This window comes from Gobio gobio (genome assembly GCF_949357685.1).
Source record: "Gobio gobio genome assembly, chromosome: 18".
In the NCBI taxonomy this organism is placed as follows: Eukaryota; Metazoa; Chordata; class Actinopteri; order Cypriniformes; family Gobionidae; genus Gobio; species Gobio gobio.
Window position 1 is genome coordinate 38682503 of NC_137111.1, and position 20091 is coordinate 38702593.

At 36.2% G+C, this 20091-nt stretch overlaps 3 protein-coding genes across 4 annotated transcripts; all 3 read right to left on the reverse strand.

Moving 5' to 3' along the window:
* Positions 1-744: 744 nt before the first annotated feature.
* LOC307142009 (uncharacterized protein) lies at positions 745-7564 on the reverse strand. Of its 2 annotated transcripts, XM_079842527.1 has the most exons (4): positions 6313-7564; positions 5425-5549; positions 4238-4264; positions 745-4153 (listed from the first exon to the last, which is right to left on the reverse strand). In XM_079842527.1, the coding sequence occupies exons 1-4, from the start codon at positions 7303-7305 to the stop codon at positions 853-855; spliced, it is 4446 nt and encodes a 1481-aa protein (XP_079698653.1). In that variant the 5' UTR covers positions 7306-7564; the 3' UTR covers positions 745-852. The 2 variants fall into 2 exon arrangements, with proteins under 2 accessions (XP_079698653.1, XP_079698652.1); XM_079842526.1 differs by having other exon boundaries at positions 745-4264; positions 6313-7454.
* A 1130-nt stretch (positions 7565-8694) lies between these two features.
* ifit8 (interferon-induced protein with tetratricopeptide repeats 8) lies at positions 8695-12029 on the reverse strand (the record flags this gene model as incomplete). Its single annotated transcript, XM_079843503.1, has 2 exons — positions 8695-9809; positions 11320-12029. The coding sequence occupies 2 exons, from the start codon at positions 12027-12029 to the stop codon at positions 9206-9208; spliced, it is 1314 nt and encodes a 437-aa protein (XP_079699629.1). The 3' UTR covers positions 8695-9205.
* Positions 12030-12509: 480 nt separating this feature from the next.
* Positions 12510-19062, reverse strand: LOC307142536 (catechol-O-methyltransferase domain containing 1). Its single transcript, XM_079843505.1, has 7 exons — positions 18949-19062; positions 18434-18546; positions 17827-17932; positions 17624-17742; positions 13707-13761; positions 13477-13610; positions 12510-13301 (listed from the first exon to the last, which is right to left on the reverse strand). Exons 1-7 carry the CDS (start codon positions 18983-18985, stop codon positions 13149-13151), a joined length of 717 nt encoding a protein of 238 aa, XP_079699631.1. The 5' UTR covers positions 18986-19062; the 3' UTR covers positions 12510-13148.
* Between the last annotated feature and the right edge of the window lie 1029 nt (positions 19063-20091).

Here is a 20091-nt window from a genome sequence, read left to right on the forward strand (position 1 = left end):
AGAGCATCTATTTGAAACGGAAATCTTTTGTAACATTACAAACATCTTGACTCACTTTTGATAATTTTATACATCCTTACTGAATAAAAACAAAAACGTCAAAAAAAAAAAACTTTGAACCGTAGTGTATATGTGGGACTTTGGAACTTGAAGAAAAACCACTAGAGAGCCACTGCTATAGACTTAATGTTAAGAGACAGGCTTTGGTCATTTTGTATCCCTTCAGATTAAGTTGGTATGTTTAACCTTGCCTCAACCGAGTAGAGACCTCTTTATATAATCTTAATATTAAGCAGTCTTATAGGGTTTTTTTCTTCTTTTCTGGGTAAGTTTTAAGTGAGTTCTTAGGAAACACACACACATGCCTTATGATCCTTTATAGATGAATAGCAGCTGTGTCGACTAAAGAGAATATGTAAGTAACCATGGATAAGAAGTGGAGCATCAGACACCAGTTCACAAAACTCAGTATGCTATGCCTAGTTCCTCTGTAGGAGAAGCGGTTGAATGAATAGACCATGAAAACTGATATGCTGGAATATTTATTAAGTTAATATATAGCACTATTTGAAACATACATTTGGCTGATCAGATGTAGCAAAATAAAATCTTATACATTCCTCGTGATTCACACATTCATTATGTACACGTAGATCACAGTGTACGCATGCATCTGCATCAGAAACATCAGACTTCCAGAAAGCAATTTCTATAATTCATGCTCAACTGAGATTACTTGCATGGTTGTAATTTCTATATTACATTCATCGAGGTTGCTTATTTAAACATGTTTCTCATTCTCTTTTCTCAATGCATTTTTTTCTTAGGGTGCTTATATTTTCTGCTGTTATTCTACTCTACATTAGCGGGTTTAGTTGTTTCTTCTGGACCTTTGGTGTCCACGCTGTCCTTCCTGCTGCTCTCCTTGATCTGCTCAGTCTTCTCCAGAGCTTTAGCTTCTGTTTTGGTTGATGTCTCAGATTTTGCAGCCTTCACTTCATGTTCACCGTTGTCTGATTCTTTGTCTTTTGGGACAGTTTCTTTACTTTTAGCATCTTTGCTGGTTCCACTGCCTTGGGTCGTCACACTATCCTCCTCTTCAGCTTTTTCTGGCGTCTTCACTTTGCTTTCTTTAGTATCCTTTTGCTCGGGCTTTGCATCAGATTTTGTTTCCTTGGCTTTGGGGGGTTGATTACTCAGTGTTTCATCAACCTGTTTCTCCTTGACTTCAACTTCCCCTCCGCTTGTTGTCACACTTTCTACACCGCTTTTGCTGTCCTCCTGTTTCTTTGACTTTTTTTCTGTAACTTTTGAAATATCCTTTTGTGTAGCAAGCTCAACCTTTTCTGTTTTGACACTGTCACTTTTGCTGTCCTCCTGTATCTGTGACTTTTCAGGTTGTGATTTTTCTTCCGTGACTTTTGAAATGTCCTCTTGTGTCTTTTCTGCTTCTTTAGGCGTAGCAAGCTCTGCCTTCTCTGTTTTGATGCTATCTACACCGCCATCGCTTTTGATGTCCTCCTGTATCTGTGACTTTTCAGGTTGTGATTTTTGTTCTGTAACTTTTGAAATGTCCTCTTGTGTTTTTCCTGTGTCTTTAGGCTTAGCAAGCTCAACCTTTTCTGTTTTGACACTGTCTACTGTGTCACTTTTGCTGTCTTCCTGTATCGGTGACTTTTCAGGTTGTGATTTTTCTTCTTTAACTTTAGAAATATCCTCTTGTGTCTTTTCTGTTTCTTTAGGCGTAGCAAGCTCAACATTTTCTGTTTTGACACTGTCTACTGTGTCACTTTTGCTGTCTTCCTGTATCGGTGACTTTTCAGGTTGTGATTTTTCTTCTTTAACTTTAGAAATATCCTCTTGTGTCTTTTCTGTTTCTTTAGGCTTAGCAAGCTCAACCTTTTCTGTTTTGACACTTTTGCTGTCCTCCTGTATCTGTGACTTTTCAGGTTGTGATTTTTCTTCCGTAACTTTTGAAATGTCCTCTTGTGTCTTGTCTGTTTCTTTAGGCTTAGCAAGCTCAACCTTTTCTGTTTTGACACTTTTGCTGTCCTCCTGTATCTGTGACTTTTCAGGTTGTGATTTTTCTTCCGTAACTTTTGAAATGTCCTCTTGTGTCTTTTCTGTTTCTTTAGGCGTAGCAAGCTCAACCTTTTCTGTTTTGACACTGTCTACTGTGTCACTTTTGCTGTCTTCCTGTATCTGTGACTTTTCAGGTTGTGATTTTTCTTCCGTAACTTTTGAAATGTCCTCTTGTGTCTTTTCTGTTTCTTTAGGTGTAGCAAGCTCAACCTTTTCTGTTTTGACACTGTCTACTGTGTCACTTTTGCTGTCTTCCTGTATCGGTGACTTTTCAGGTTGTGATTTTTCTTCTGTAACTTTTGAAATGTCCTCTTGTGTCTTTTCTGTTTCCTTAGGCTTAGCAAGCTCAACCTTTTCTGTTTTGACACTTTTGCTGTCCTCCTGTATCTGTGACTTTTCAGGTTGTGATTTTTCTTCCGTAACTTTTGAAATGTCCTCTTGTGTCTTTTCTGTTTCCTTAGGCTTAGCAAGCTCAACCTTTTCTGTTTTGACACTGTCTACTGTGTCACTTTTGCTGTCTTCCTGTATCGGTGACTTTTCAGGTTGTGATTTTTCTTCCGTAACTTTAGAAATGTCCTCTTGTGTCTTTTCTGTTTCCTTAGGCTTAGCAAGCTCAACCTTCTCTGTTTTGACACTGTCACTTTTGCGGTCTTCCTGTATCTGTGACTTTTCAGGTTGTGATTTTTCTTCCGTAATGTCCTCTTGTGTCTTTTCTGTTTCCTTAGGCTTGGCAAGTTCAACCTTTTCTGTTTTGACACTGTCACTTTTGCGGTCTTCCTGTATCTGTGACTTTTCAGGTTGTGATTTTTCTTCCGTGACTTTTGAAAGGTCCTCTTGTGTCTTTTCTGCTTCTTTAGGCGTAGCAAGCTCTGCCTTCTCTGTTTTGATGCTATCTACACCGCCATCGCTTTTGATGTCCTCCTGTTCCTTTGACTTTTCAGGTTGTGATTGTTCTTCTGCAACCTTTGAAAGCTTTTTTTGTGTCTTTTCTGTTTCTATAGGCTTAATACTTTCACCCTTTTCTGTTTTCACATTGTTTACCAGTTCAGCAACTTTGCTATCTTTAACAGAATCCTCAGATTTTTGTTCCTTTTCCTCTTTCTTTGATTGAGCATCTTGCTTCTTCTCCACAGGTTTCTCTGTTAGTTTATTGCTGTCATCTTGGTCTTTTTCCATAGGCTCGGATTTTGTTGTTTCTTCCTGTGCAGTATCAGACTTGTCTTTTTTTGCAGAGGTCTCCTCCTTTGTGTCCTCTCCAGTAGTCTGTTTTCCACTCTCAGCATGTTCAGCAACTTCCTGCTTATCTGGTTTGGGAGTATCTTCATCTACAGGTTGAACTGGGGTTGTTTCTTTCTCTGCTGATTTTTTAGTTGTGGATTCTTGAGATGAGATTTTAGCATCTTTCTGTTTCTCATCTTCAGTTCTTGGAGAAGTTACCTCCACAGTTTGTCCACTGGGTTTAGTGTTAACTTCAGTTGTTGCTTCAGGACTTTGTGGCTCCTGAGATGGTTTGTCTTTTGATCCAGTTTCTAATTTCTCTGGCATTTCTAACATATCTGGTTTGGGGACATCTTTCTCTGTCTCTTCAGCTGGTTTATCAGTCGTTTTCACAAGTTCCTCTTCAGGTTCTTCAACTTTTCCATTCGTGTCATCCTTCAGGTCTTTCTGCTCTGTGTCTTTTGTGTCTATTTCTTCACATTTCTCTTGTTCATCAATGGCCTTTTCTGTAGAGCCATGAGTTAGTTCAGAGTCAGCATCTTTTCGTACCTCAGAATCATCTGAAGTGTTTTCAACTGGCTCGTCCTCTTTTTCATCACTTGGTTTGACTTCATTTTCCTCTGTCTCTAACTCAGGACCGTGTTCATTGCCGTTCTCCACAGACGGTTCTTCAATATCTTCGGGCTCTTGAGGAGTTTCACTGCTCTCCTCATCTGGTTTGTCACCCTCTCTCCCCTCCCCGCTCTTATCAGAGCCAGTGTCCGATATCTCCACATCTTCTCTGGTTGTCTCTGTAATAATCTCTTCAACAAATTTGTACTGAGGCTCTGCTTTTCGAATTGCTCCCCCCTGCCTTTTGACACAAGGGAGAGTATAGATGGGTGACTGTCTGTAAATGTATGGTACTGAAATATGTGCATCTGAGATTGTAGAGTACCTTGACTCTTCACCCTCCAAAAGTTTCCTGTAAAAAAACAAAGGAAACAAAACAATTCTGAATAATATTCAGATTCACTATGCTCAACTAGTGACAACCAGAGCATTTTACATCTAAGCCTTAACTGCATTAGGAAACTATAAATCGGACAAGTTTTTGACAACATTCATTACAGTGCCGTTGCAGAACCTGATTTCACCAAGTGCAACATGTTCCTGGATCGACATCTTTGTTGATCCCGAAACAACATTCCAATCAACCAATCAGATTTGAGGGTTTACAGTTTATGTCAAGTTTAGACTTACAACCAGGGTTAGATGCTTCTACATCAGTGTTATTCCTTGAGTTGGTTCAGAGTCAGCATCTTTCTTACCTCAGAATCATCTGGAGTATTTTCAACTGGTTCATCCTCATAATTTGGTTTGACTTCATTTTCCTCTGTCTCTAACTCAGGACTGTGTTCATTGCCGTTCTCCACATCTGGTTCTTCAATATCTTAATCTTCAATATCAATATCTTAATTTTAGGGATAAGTTATGGGTAGGGTTAGGTTTTGGAATAGGGTTACGATTACATTTTCGGACTGGAAAGTTTGAATGTTGTCAAAAATGCGTCCTGTTAGAAATTATAATATTTTATTTTTCATTAATATTTTCCAAATCTGCACTGCTAGTTTCCATGATAACTGTCGCAGAGCTCTGTATTTCTCACAAGGGCTCATGAAGTAAAACCTCAGGCCATGGATGTGGAGACACTTGACATGACATCTCAACCTTGACGCCCTGCCAGTACCCTTCGGACATTTCTAGTAATATTATAATTTGGTTGTTTCGGCACTGTAATGAATATTGTCAAAAATGTGTCCAATTTATTGTTTCTTAATGCAGAGGAATGTAATAAGTGATTGTGCTGCTAGAAGGTGTCTGCAGTGACATACCGAGACTACACCTTCCAGGTACGAATAAAAAACAAAAACCATTGGGTTGCTGATAAAGCTTAAAATCTGTTAATTTGCACTGTTAAGTAAATCAATTCTAATTGGATAAACATTTAACACTACGGACATAATCAGGGATGGAAAGAGTCTAAAAATGCACAAGCAAATAATGATAAATGAGATAAATGCATTTTTTTCTTAATCTTATTATGAATGCTTCCTAATCCTAATACTGTAATCAAAGAAGTACCTGTAGGAATAAATTTCAGCATCCAGTGCCACTTTGACATTGAGAAGGTCCTGGTACTCCCTCACATGACTGCTCATGTCATATTTAGCGTTTTTCAGCTCGAATTCCAACTCTCTGATTGTGTCCTGCACCATGGACAAAATAAGTAAACACAATGGAAATGCATTAGAGAAAAAAATCCACATGACATAATACTGAATTTTAGATTATGTAGAATTGGTGTATATATATATATATATATATATATATATATATATATATATATATATATATATATATATATATATATATATATATATATATATATATATATATATATATATATATATATATATATATAGTGCTCAGTGTTGGGGGTAACGCATTACAAGTAACGTAATCAGATTACTTTTTTCAAGTAACTAGTAAATTAACACTACTTTTAAATTTAAAATAAAATGTTACTTTTTCAAATAAGTAATGCAAGTTGTGTACGCTATGCAAACATGATGGTTATTGTAGTTGCATTTACTAATTTTCCTTGCTCAAAAACAGATTTAGTGTTCCTCAAAATGAATAAAAACAGTGAAATGCAAACTTAGAATATTACGCAAACCTCCAATAATTAAATGTGAAATAATACAAATATACTTTATGTATTTAATTTCACTTTCCAAAGTCTTTACTGCTGACCTGTGATTATCCAATTCAACCACAATAAAAAGCTTTCCATAAAAAGTAACTAACTAACGCAAATACTTTTTTTTAGGGAGTAACAGAATATTGTAATGCATTCCTTTTAAAAGTAACTTTCCCCAACATTGCTCAACTTAGCTCTTATTTCAGTATTCCGCACACTGAATGATTACAAATATTCTAGGCTGAAGAGTGCATCACATGGTATCCTACCTGGTAGTGATGGATTTCAGCATTGTGCCGCTGCTCGAGGTCATACAGCTGCCTCTCCAGTGCTTCCCTCACACCTTTCACAGAGTCGCGCTCAATGTTCTTGGACTGCAGCTGTCTCCGGTGTTCATTAATCTCTGCTTTAGTGGCCATGAGAGCTTCTCTGTTGACCTCAGCAGCTTTGGTCAGTTTGGCGAGCTGCGCTCGAAAGCGTTCCTCAGCATATCGGATGTCAGAGTCGGTGTGACCTTCAAGTTGCATCCTGATGTCCCTCAGAGCTGCAGTGACATCACTTCTACTAAAATCACTGATTTCTGCTGTCACATGACCCTCCTGGGCATGGGCCATCATTTCTGCTACCTCGCTTTCGTGGTTTTTCTTCAAGAATCCGATCTCCTCTTCGAGAGCTTTGGCTTTTCTGTCCATCTCTTGCTTGGTCAGGTATGCATCATTAATGCATTTCTTCAGGACTGAAATGCTGTCCTCTGCATCAACTCGACCACGAGCCTCTCTTTCATACTTCTCTCTCAAAGTGTCAAACTCGTCCTCCAGGTTCTGACGGTTTATCTCAATCTGATGCTTCTGAATGCCAATCTCGTGAACTTCCTGCCTCAGACCGTTAAGTTCTGATTCATACTCTTTGGACAGAGAGGAAGAGGATTTTGCTCTGAGTCTAATGGCCTCAATTTCACTCTCTAGCGCTCTGTTTTGATTTTCCAGGTGATGAACCTTCTCGATGAATCCCGCGAAGCGGTCATTGAGCCCCTGCAGTAATTCTTTCTCACTCATTTTCCTCATGCCACTTGCATATTTGTTAGAAAAATCTAAGCTATCTGCCGGTTTTGCGGCGAATTCGGTAAGGGTTTCATTACCTCTCAGTGGTGCTGTGGACCCAAGGCTAAAGGCGGACCTTGAGAGGAGTTGCGATGAAGGACGCGGCGTTTGGTACCGGTACTCTTCCCGTGTCCGGCCAGGTGAATGAAGAAAACGTTCCATTGTGAGGCTGGTGCGTTTTCCTTCGCAACGTTTAGTGAAATTGCTCCCCTTTTTATACTGCAGTAGATGCTAGGTTAGCGGAATGGAGCTGTCCATATGGGTTAAATGCACAGAATCAGCTGTTCAGCTCAGCATCCTGCGCATTCCTCACTCACTCACTCCTCCACCGATCTCTAGGGAACCGATGTGACGTCACACCAACTCCACTCGTCCGCAGATTCCCAACTCATATTATAGCCTACCTAAATATTTAGAAATTCTGGAAAAAAAGAGGTAGCCTAGCTATATTATTTTTGTCTGAGAAAACTACCGAATACGAGGAACAGGCTCATTCGACTAAAAATGCTTAAATTAATTGGATATATATATTTTTTTATAATAATATAGATAAGAATAGGCTATACAGGAAAAACACATTTTAACAGCGTTTTCTAAGATTCCATTAGTGAGAGTATATAGGCCTATGCTAAAAAAAAAGATGCTCATGAACTCTTAGCTTTCCATTACAATCAGCAGCTTACAAAAGTTATGTAATTATTAAACATGTATAGGCCTATCTTTCCCTTATTACAATGATAAAAATGTCATAATGGCCTCATCATCCTTTCAACTCTCAAATCACAAGTAACTGCCTCTTTTTTCTTTCTTCTTTCTTTCTTTCTTTCTTTCTTTCTTTCTTTCTAGGGCATGATGTGTAAGTCAACTCTGTACCATTACTGTTTAGATTTAGTCTCAATCAGCTTTTAAAAAGGCATGTCATATTAATTAATAATAAAATAATAATAATAATACATTTTTAACAGAATTGTGATAACCTATGCTGGTGTTATTTAATGTCCTCTATATGTCATATTTGCATATATTTTACTGCAGTGACAGTAATAACATTCTTCAAGCTATAAAGTACATGTTTGTGCTGCAGAAAGCACAAGTCAGCTCTACACTTTCAGTCATGCTGAGCGGTCACTGTGAGCTGGATTGAATCCAACAGCAGCTTCTTCATGAGCAGCCAATAATAAACACACCCGTCTGCCTTCTCATGCAAATACATTTGGTTTAGAAAGATGATGGACTTCCGTTTTTTAACACTTTATTTGTATTGTTTGATACCACTAGTGCTTGTTTCTATTTAGCATGCTGATTGTCTTGTATTTTTACAGTAGATTACTGGCAGCACGGTCATGTGTCACACGTGTCATTTTGGTATGTCCTCCTTTTGCTTTAATGACTGCAGCAGAAACAGAAACAGAAAGGAGGCTCTGAGTCTGCTCAATGAAGGGTGTAGCCTATAGCTCAATAGTGACCCGTTCTTTTCTATATAGGGGGAATATTCAATAGATTTGGACAATAATGAAAGTAAAACACCATCAAAAGTTTTTGTGTGTTTTTGAATTTCGGATGAAGCAGAATCCCCGCCAGCCTACTGAATAAAAGATGACTTTTGTGAATACAAGCAATTCAGCAACAATATGATAAATATCTGCTGCAGACTTTACTTTGAATATTTTAAATAAAGACTATAGTACATAAGTTAATGGTTAGTTCCACTGAAATCAAGCTACTGCAGGTGTCATGTTTATCAACATAATTCATAATACCTATTTAGCCAAATGTTAATGATCAATATTTCCTTTCCTTCAAAGTATATTTTTTATTATTTAAACCCTCTATATTCAGGAAGAAAATATTTGTTCAAACCTGCATATGGAAATTGTGATTTTTTTTTTTAAGAATTAGGATTTTTTTGGGATAAAATACAGGACACACACAGACTAGATTAATTTACACAAACGTCCACTTGTCACTCATATAAAGATGTACAGTGGACAAACAAAGCAAGGCCAGTGGAATTGATGTTCAGCTCATTGCATGAATGAAGCCGAGTGGAACGTGTTCTCTCTCAATCATTTTTGTTCTCTGTTCTAAAGGAAGCAAAGAACGTCAGGATCTCGTATGTGTCCCGTCTGTCACGCTGAAGGACTTTTCTCAGTCTGTTTCTGCAGCTGATCCATTCGGTGGACACTCGTCCCAGCATCATGCCTTGTTTGTAATGCTCAACCGCAGCTCTCTCTGAGCCCAGCCTGTATAGTTTGAAATCGCCATACATGCGATGCCAGGCTTGGCGGTCAGCCGGCTTTAGGTCAGGAAGGGCAAACAGCTCAGTGAACTTCTGCTCTGCTTTAGCCATCTGCTTTAGTTCTGAATACCTCAGCGCTAACTCCAGCTGTGGGTATATGTAACCTGGGTTTAAACTGGCACCCTTCTCTAAATGGTGAACGCAAAGTCCCAGCAACTCTGGATTGTGTATATCTTCAATCTGCATGGCTTTCCAGCGGTAATTGTTGGCAATCTCGTGATGTAAGCGTGACGAGTCTGGCGCTTTCTTCAGCATTTCCTGCAACACCTCCAGGGCCGTGTCATAACGCTGCTCTTTCTTCATGAACTTTGCAACATGCAAAACCACGCTGAGGTTATCCGGAGCCATTGTGATGGCTTGTGCAGGGCTCCAGAGTGCGACTAAATGGTCGCATTTTGCGACTAAAATTTGAGAGTGTGCGACTGAATTTTACATCCAGTCGCACATGTGCGACCAGTAAATTTGCCTGCTGTCGGTACTGGAGAAATTAAGAAAATACACTTACTAATTATAATTGATAGACGTTATGTCTGGCAAATTCTATCTTTGCCAGCCGTTTCTATATGAGATAATATTAAACCATTTGTTCCTGATGTATTTTTGCCATTCGCAATCCAGAAGAGAGAGAAAGCGAGTGAGCACTGTCACGTGGAGCTCCAGCGAACACAACACCACCGTCAGCTTTAATGAGTGACGATGGCCAAGAGAACTACACAAAAGTTTAGTCTTCTTAACCTTTAGGGATGTGCTGTGATATTAATCTAATTTTATTTTCGATTTTGGCTTTCAATAATTATAAAAAGATGATATGAGGTAAAACTATTCCTATAGCCGTGTTCCGTCGAGCTCATCCTTCCCTTCACAGCCCTGCGCTGTCATTTCTCCCTAAACCTAAACTAAACGTCAGATTCAGTGATTGTTGTAAACTGCAGTCTCTACTGTTGCTAAACTGCGGGACGTGTTTGATAATAAAGAGCTATTAAATGCACAATAATACGCGCAAGAGACGCTGTTTCCAACTTCAAGGCGGTTTATGTGTGTGTGCTGCGAAATTGACCGATTTGCACATTATATTGTAGGCTTCGTGTGCGCGTCTAAACCATCAAATAAACAACAAATAGCCGGTGTCAAAATGACCGGATTGGAGAGTAGTTATTTTAGCAGTTTATATCTTAAATGGGCGTAAATAGTTTGGAGAAATAGGAGAATTTGATATTAGGCTATTAGTTCTACATTGATCGGTCTTAAAGGGGCAGCATCTAATAAACCTGCTGACGATTGAGCCATTAATTCAAAACGAACAAAAGGCAAAAAGATAATATCCACATCTCTTGAATGAATAACTTTAGCTTTTATAAGCATTAATCTATCAATTTATACAGTGAAAACTATGCAGTGTTATTTTACATTGCATTGCTTTATTAGATTTCTTTGTAGGTTTGTTCTTTCTAAGTAATATTAATGTTAGCAGACCCTCCGAATGCCGGCACACTGGTCCATTTACAAATAGATGTTTTATATTTTTGTTCAAACTTTGCGGTTTCTTTTGCTATAGATATTTTACTTTTCAGATTATAAAGCCATGTTAATTATGTTCTTAATTATGTTTTTTTTTTTTTATTAAAAAAATATATAAAGTATAATAAAAAGAACCGGTAAGAATACTGTTAAAGTACCGGAACGATAAGCAGTATCGGTAAGAGTAGTAATACCATTAAAACCTTAACGATACCGATCCCTATTAGTAAAACAGTGGAAATTAGTAGATTTGGTTAGCATGTTGATTTACGGTGTGCGCCCCTAAAATTTCTGGTTGTGCCCCTAAAATTTTCAGTTGGGGGCCACTGTGCTCCTAGTGAAAAAAGTTAGTCTGGAGCCCTGCTTGTGTCATGTACTGCCATGCCTCTGCGTTCTTGTCATTCTTGTAGCACTTGAGCCCCAGATACACATTAATCATCGCATTGTTCGGGTCCAGTTTCAGAGCTTTCTTCAACTGGAGCACAGCAGGAGACTCTTCAAAACGTACACGCTTGTCCTGACCAATCTTCAGTCCCTCCAGACGGAACAGAGAAAAGGCAAAGCCTGTGTTCCATTCCTTGTCCTCCGGCTCTTTCTGTAGAGCTTCAAGGAAACTCTCTTTGGCCCTAATGTAGGACTTTCTAGAAAACTTGAGGAGCGACCAGGCTTTTTCACTCTGAACTTCTCTGTGAAGCTCTGTTGGAGATGACGCGGGGAAAGCCTTAAGGATTTCGTTTACTTTCTCGATGTATTTCTCGGCCTCAGTCGCATTGCCCATGAGACTGTGCACCCAGGCCAGGTTTCCATACATCACAATCACATTCCCGTCATCATCCGGATGTTCCTCCTTTGCTAGTTGTAGGTTCTTAAGAGCCTCGTCGTTAAAACCTTGCAAATGTTTAATGAAGGCCAACAGATTCAATTCTCTTTGTTTCAGGTTTCCTCCATACTCGCATTTTACAGCAAGTTTTTCACAAACTTTCACTTCGAGAAAGTTAAGATCAGCATCCTCCTTTAGCAAGCCCCAAGTAAAGTGGCAGGACAACAGTTTAAGACCGTCTTCAGACATTTCTTATTGTGTAAAACACAAAATAAATGCTAATTTTTACACTCTTGTCCTTTTTTTCCTCAGTCAATCCTTACTTTGTATAGTAGCCTATACTATATCTGACTGGCCTCTTATTTTTAATTGGATCTAGAGAAACAAAATTAAATGGTCAGTCAAATATAATTTGCATAAAGTGCTATCTTAAATATACATTTTTAATTCTTTGTTAAACCTAATTAAAAGGAATTCCAGATCAAAGGTATTCACTAATATAATTACAATTTCTTTTTCTCAAAAGCTTTAGCAAAATAGTTGAAATATTATTGATGTTAGGCAGCTCATTTTAGCTGTAGAATACTTAATGAAATATATGAACACATATGACAGCAGATGCTAAGTCTTACCTTCTACCAATCCGAGAACTCCTCTGGTGTTCATCGAAACAACGATCATCGTATTTATAGGGTATTGGTTGGTTACCTATCATTGCAATAACGAGTTAAGTTTCACTTTCCATGTATTGCTCTGATTTGAGATAAACGAAACTTTAAGGCTACAACGTCAACAGCACATTAAAATGTAACACTTCTTCATTTATTCATGCTAAATAACAATTCTTGAGTAGGAAAGGGAAATGTAAAATTGCTACCAGCGACAGAAAGAAATGTTTAGAATGTATCATATATCAAGATTCAGGTAGCCTATACGTTGATTTAATGTGGATTACATAATCCACATTAAAGCAACTTTGTCACTTTTGTTGTCACTTTAAATATGAATGAAAGATAGTACAGTACAAAAAATAATTACGTTGCACTCAATTGAATAAGTACTAATGTTTTTCCTCAAAGTACAAATAACTTGAAAGGGAAGAGTAATGACGCCATCTTGTGGCCAAACCTTACGACGCTGCAAGGCTTCATGTAGGCTAGCTTAGCAAACATTAATAACAATGGGGTTTAGAGCTCTTGCTGCACTGTTTTAGCTTTATAAAATATATTAACGGGCCATAGTTTTCAAGAAAACCAGACAATTCTGTTGAAAATGTGGTTATTTGTTCAGAGAAAAGTATATTTAAAAAAAAATATATGTGTAAACAGTCTTTCTATAGACTATTTATTTATTGTTAAACAATGTGGGTTATCTTTTGATAGCCAGTGTCAGCCCATCTCCAACAGTGAGCATACTGAGATCAATCCGCTCATCTTTGTGTAACTTCTTGTTCAGTTTGTCTATGGCCTGTGAGGAAAGGTCATCTTCAGCTGGGTTGATGACCTTTCCGCTCCAGAGGACCTAAACAGCAGAAAGACACCAGCTTACTCATAACCAAAGAGGAAAGGTAGGAATATATGTGCTTTATTCATCTCGAAATTATTTAAATTAATCTGTAAAATGTAGCTGTGCACTCATACATCATGTATTTATGAATGGGCTTTTAAAAAAAATAGGTGTAGTACTGCATACTTACATTATCGATAGCTACAATGCCACCCTTTCGAACAAGCTGGAGTGACTTTTCATAGTATGTGTCATAATTCTTCTTGTCAGCGTCAATGAACACAAAGTCATATGTTCCAGCTTCACCAGCACTTAGGAGTTCATCTGTAAAGGAGACACAAGGATGTTTTTCCCCCCATATCTCCACTTGGAACCCCCCCAAAATAAAATAACGTTGTAATACATGTATTTAATTTTTACCCAAGGTTTCAACTGCAGGTTTAATGCGAATATCTATTTTATCCTCCAATCCAGCCTAAAACAGAGATAGTTTACAGTTATTTGTTGTAATTTTACTTTGTAAATCCATAGTGAATCACAAAACATCCCTGTTGTTATAATTGCTTTTCCCAGACATATAAGTTTGCTTTATTGATTGGGTGTTGTTTTTATGCCATTCTTATAAAACTATATGATTAAAAAAAATGTAGATAAAGCACTTTGATGTTTGGCTTTGTGCAGATATCAGCACCTACAATCACATCGGTCTCAATCAGCAATCAGTGTAAAGTCTGATGGACATTTCTGCATCTCTGCCTTCAATCGCTACTGGCCAGCTGGGCTTTAAACTGATGACTGTGTTCTTGCAGTGGCAGGCAGTAATCAGTATTGAAATTGATATGTGTAGGTGTATGTGGAGAAGCAGCTTTACATATATGGTTGTCTAAAGCAGTGATGTGTCCTAACAAATTACTTCAGCTGCATACTCTTGCTATTGTGCAATTAGTATACTTCTTTTAAACTAAACATAAAAAAGTACTTTCAGTCAGTTATTTTAATGTACTGTAGTTCTCAGAAATGTATGTAGTTCTCAGAAATATACTTAAAATTGTACTTAAGTATACTTGACTTATACTGACAGAAAAGTCTAACTCCGAAATCGAATACTTCCCTAGTATGCGAAAAACAGTACGCCAACAGAGAAGTATGTCCAAATTCATAGTATTTGAAAAACAGTAGGCGAAAAGTATCCGGAATACCTACTACTTCCTGCAAGATTATGAAGTGCGAATATGATGGACACTTTACTATCCCATGAGGCCACGGGAGAGGATTTGTGAATGGAGGCAAAGGGACTCAACTGACGCTGGTAGGTCACATGATAACAACAATGGCAGATGTAGCCTAGTACGTCTGGATTACATTCATACTATATAGGTACTTTTTTAATGGTCGCGAAGTAAGTTCAAAGTTTAGGGTGTAAACCTAAAGTGGTTCTTGGCTCGTAAACCTCTTTAAGTGCTGTATAGCACCAATCTTGGTGCTTCAGTGGTTTTTCAGCCGCAGTTCTTCAACGGTTCTTCACCGGTTCTTTGGCTGAGGTGCTATATAGCACCGCTACCATATACAGAACATGTTAAGATATGGTGCTACTATGTGAGTAGGTACACTCTAAAAAAAAAAGGTGCTATATAGCACCAAAAGTGGTTCCCCTATGATTACGACCAAGAACCACTTTTAGTGCCATATAGCACCATTTTTTAAATGTGGATTTTGAGTGTACCTACTCACATAGTAGCCTATGCAATTTCGGATGCAGCCTATAATTGTACTCTGATCAAGATATACTTAAAAGTACTGTCTTATAAACTTACATTGTTTGAAAATATTGATTTTTTGGAGAAAACAGATAAGTTCCTACTTCTGAGTATCTGCATTTTTGTGTAGGCTAGTCCACTGATAGTGTACATAGGAATTTACTTCAAATTACTCTTTCTTTCTCTTTCATTGACTGAATACTCCGGCTATCCATGTTTTTACTGTTATACGGTAGGGGGCGCTATTACGCATTTTCTGAAAGTGTACAGAATCTGAAAACACAAGAGAAGAAGAAGCAGAAAACAATTGATGGAAGATTGCTAACACAAATGTAAAATAACGCGACCATCAAACATTAAACAGCATATAAATCAAAATGGCCTAATGTTAGCGAATGAAATGAAACCCATGAAAAGGAAACGACTGTGAAGCTTTGGAGATGTTGATGGACACGATCTACTCCATCTGTGTTTGATCATCGTTCTGATGCCACCCGGACGTAGTCTTTGACAAAAAGGTGATTTTCTCAGATGTTTGTTCAAAATGTTGCTTTCTTATGAGACTCACCCACATTCAAGTGTCAATAAAAAGGATGCCAGAAGCTACAATACAATTTTTTTTTAAATGGAAAGAGTTAAAGTACAGTGAAACCCTAGTGAAAAACCTAACTTATACCAAAATGTATTAAAAAATGTTTTTCATACTAAGTATACTACAAATCCATTAACATATTAACTATATCGCTTGAGACTTATTGGAATACATATTATAATGAAACTTTATTATTATTATTTTTTAATATTAAGCCTAAAATGTGTTTAATATAACTATTAGTAAGGATTGTATGATCTCTGTATAATATCATTCTTTAAATGCAAAATATTTAAAGTGTACCTAAAGTATACTTGTAATAGTTCCACTTTAGTACAATCAAATATACTTAAGTATATCTTTAGTTGGACTTCAGCACTATTTAAAGGGTTAGTTCACCCAAAAATGAAAATTCTGTCATTAATTACATACCCTCATGTCGTTCGACACCCGTAAGACCTCCGTTCATCTTCTGAACACAAATGAAGATATTTTAGTTGAAATCCGATCGCTCAGAAAGGTCTCCATTGGCACAATGCACGGTACACTTTCAAGACCCATAAAAGGTACTAAAGACGTCGTTACAAAGTCCATCTCACTACAGTGGTTCTACAATAACTTTATAAAGCGACGAGAATAGTTTTTGTGCGCAAAAAAACCCTAAATAACGACTTATATAGTGATGACCGATTTCAAAATAATGCATCATGAAGCTTCAAAGCGTTATGAATCAGCAAGTCGAATCATGATTCGGATCGCGTGTCAAACCGCCAAACTGCTGAAATCAGTTGACTTTGGTGATTCAAACAGCTGAATCGACTCACTGATTCATAACGCTTCGAAGCTTCATAATGCCTTGTTTTGAAATATAAGTCGTTATTTAGGGGTTTTTTTGCGCACAAAAACTATTCTTGTCACTTTATAAAGTTATTGTAGAACCACTGTAGTGAGATGGACTTTGTAACGACGTCTTTAGTACCTTTTATGGGTCTTGAGAGTGAACTGTGCATTGTGCCAATGGAGGCCTTTCTGAGCGATCGGATTTCAACTAAAATATCTTCATTTGTGTTCCGAAGATGAACGGAGGTCTTACGGGTGTCGAACGACATGAGGGTAAGTAATTAATTTTCATTTTTGGGTGAACTAACCCTTTAAATAACTAAAGTGCATTAAGTACAAAATTAGTTCTTCCAATTGAGCCGACTTTAAGTATACCAATTTTGTATACTAAAAGTACAATTGCAGGGTATTTATATTACGTACATGAAAATGTAAATATATTTGTAGTATACTTGACATAAAATAAACGTATTTCAAATACATTTTAGTATATTTATTTCTCACTAGGGAAAGTATATTTCAAGTATAAAAAAATTAATACCTAAATAGAAACATAGTAGTATACTTAAAGTGCAAAATATACATAAAAATAGTAAACTATAAGTATGATGTTATGTTCACTTAAAGAAAACTTACAAGTATACTACTAAACTAGAAGTTTACTGAGAGTACGCTTCAAACTAAGTGTACTTTCTTAAACTACTTTCTTAAAGTTGTAAAATAGTAAACTACTAGTATACTTTTAAGTTCACATTTAGTACAGATGCAGTACAAATGAGAAACATAGTTGTGAACTAGTTGTGCACCTAAAGTTTACTACTGTTACACTTATAGTACATTTAAACTTTATATAATAAAAAGTGGGCCATTTTAGTCCCAAGCAGTATTGAAATAGTACACTTACAAGTATACTACTCGTACATTGATATTACTTAATATACTTACTACATAAAGTATAGGCCTACTTAAAAATATAGTTGAACTTTACTTAAATATACTTCTTAAAATTAACTTGAAGTGTACTTCTTTTTCGCAAGGGTAGCCTGCATTAAAATGTACTATTCAGGGCTGCGTGAGCTAAGTTGATCGTAGAGAACATTGATGGCAGTGGGTTTGCAAACTTGGGGGACTGTTTTGATTTGGTATACCTCTATAAAAAATGGCTTGGCAATTTTCACATATTCCTCATTAATTTCACAGGCCACCACACGTCCATTCTCTGGAATTACCAGAGCCAGATTTAAGGTGTTGTATCCTGTGTACATACCTAAAACAGATGCAAAATGTGTTTTACAGGTAAGCAATAAATTGCAGATGCATCATTTTCATGAATTATATTGCTTGCACTTACCAATCTCAATAGTTTTATTGGATTCTATTAGTTTTGCAAGATTAGCCATAAGCTGAGCCTGCTCAGATGCCACCATCATCAGGTTCTTGGAGTCCTCCATAGTTCTCTTGATTCAGAAATATACAGATGAAAAAATGCTTTGAGTACTGACCTCTAGTGTTAGTGTGTGATACTACACATGAATACACATGAAGACTCGTATTAAAATATACAGTGAAATTGAAATGTACATGTACATTGGTAATACACTGAATTTTAGAATTTTGAACATTTATGATATATAAATATCTAAATATTTAAGATTCAAATGTAACATATTTGTGACACTGCATTTGTAAACTCACTGTGGGGTCCAACCCGGTACTAGCAAGGTATACCTAATAAAGTTCCAGTGAGTGTATATATTAAAAAGGCATTCAATTAAAAGAGTGTTGCACAACAGAAGCAATTTAACAACTGGTTTTAAAGACTTTCGAATCCTGCAATATACCTTTTTTTTTTTTTTTTTTTACTTATGTTATTTTATTTATTTCAATTGAATTCAATATGAATTTACTTATTTTATTATGTAGGGTGGCACATGTCCTAAAGGTGCTTTTCTACCCACCAGTCGTAGTTTGGTCAGCACTGGGTGCTCCCTCAGAGAGTTATTCACCACATACTGCAGCAGAGGATCATCTCCTTTGTGACTCTTGCTGATCAGAGCAGACCGGCATAGTCCTACACATAAAGTGAACACATAAACAGTAGTTAAATAGAATTTACCATTGCTGGAGAAATTCATGCACTTAATAGCAGAAAAGGAGCCAACAGTATTATTAAACAGCATTTGTAGAGTTGGTTTATTAGGCTGGCATTTACCTCCTGCAAAATTTCAGCTTATTAAAATGCTCATTACCATAACATTACACACACTAGGTGGCCTATAAAAAGATGTCTTTATACAACTTCTAGGCACCCAAATTAACTTGAATCAATGAGAAGCAGTGTTACCTTCAGGCCAAAGCACTCCAACATGTCAAGTAACAGTATTTATCAAGCAATATATTACAATGCATATTTTAGAAGTCAAATGACCTTTGTGAACGTAAATAGTCATAATGAAAGCAGACATAAACATACCTGTTAATGCCAAGAGGAGGCTAATAGTACAATGCATCTTAATGTCAGGTGCCTGACTTAACAGAAACAAAAGAGAAAAATGAAATTGTGACTTGTGCAAGTGAGGCACAAATGTAGACTAGCTGAGGTGGAAAGTCCATGTTTTGTTTGTTTGGCCTCCTCAGATAAATAAGGTACTGTTTGCATGGTATTGATTTTTATCAAAGTTTAGCCTAAAAGTACTTTTGTTCAATGGCTGTTGGGTATAGAATGATAATAACCCCGAACAGAAAGCTTGATACAATCTAGATAGGAAATTGGGGAGAATAACATAGGCCTATAATTTGCAAGAGCTGTGATTTTGAGACATTTCAAGAGGCTTTCAGGCTGGTTTAAATTAATTTCCAATGTCATCACATTTGAATGGGGAAATGACACAATAAATCTCTATATTTGCCAAGAAGCCATGGATTATCGTGAGTTTTTGTTCTCATATTTTTTATCAGAGTGGACATTCCAGCATGATGACATTGGACATGTTGTAAAATCAATAATCAATTCATAAGTAATAGCTTATGTTGACAGAATGACAATACATACATCAATGTAGCGCTGGATATCACTCAAAAACATATTTCTGTAAAGTTTATATATTATATTATATTATATTATATTATATTATATTATATTATATTATATTATATTATATTATATTATATTATATTAAATTATATTATATTATATTATATTATATTATATTATATTATATTATATTATATTATATTAATTATATTAATTATATTATATTATATGATTGATATTATATTATATTAATTATATTATATTATATTATATTATATTATATTATATTATATTATATTATATTATATTTTGTTATATTATATTATTTTATATTATATTATATTATATTATATTTATTATATTATATTATATTATATTATATTATATTATATTATATTATATTATATTATATTATATTATATTATATTATATTATATTATATTAATTATATTATATTTATTATATTATATTATAGGCCCTATGGGTTAATGCCATCAAACTTTTTTATGTGCCTACAAAGGAGCTACCAAAGATGAGCATAACCAATGTCCATATTATTTGCAAATTGACATCTAAAATGGT

Excerpts from the sequence above, each read along its gene's own strand:
- LOC307142009 (XM_079842526.1), bottom strand. The coding sequence starts at position 7,305 with ATGGAACGTTTTCTTCATTCACCTGGCCGGACACGGGAAGAGTACCGG. Across the intron at positions 5,550-6,312 it reads CTGAAATCCATCACTACCAG|GACACAATCAGAGAGTTGGA; the intron begins GTAGGATACCAT and ends TCCATGGTGCAG. Across the intron at positions 4,265-5,424 it reads GCTGAAATTTATTCCTACAG|GAAACTTTTGGAGGGTGAAG; the intron begins GTACTTCTTTGA and ends GTTTTTTTACAG.
- LOC307142536 (XM_079843505.1), bottom strand. The coding sequence starts at position 18,985 with ATGCATTGTACTATTAGCCTCCTCTTGGCATTAACAG. Across the intron at positions 17,743-17,826 it reads CAATAAAACTATTGAGATTG|GTATGTACACAGGATACAAC; the intron begins GTAAGTGCAAGC and ends CATCTGTTTTAG. Across the intron at positions 13,302-13,476 it reads GCATTGTAGCTATCGATAAT|GTCCTCTGGAGCGGAAAGGT; the intron begins GTAAGTATGCAG and ends TCTGCTGTTTAG.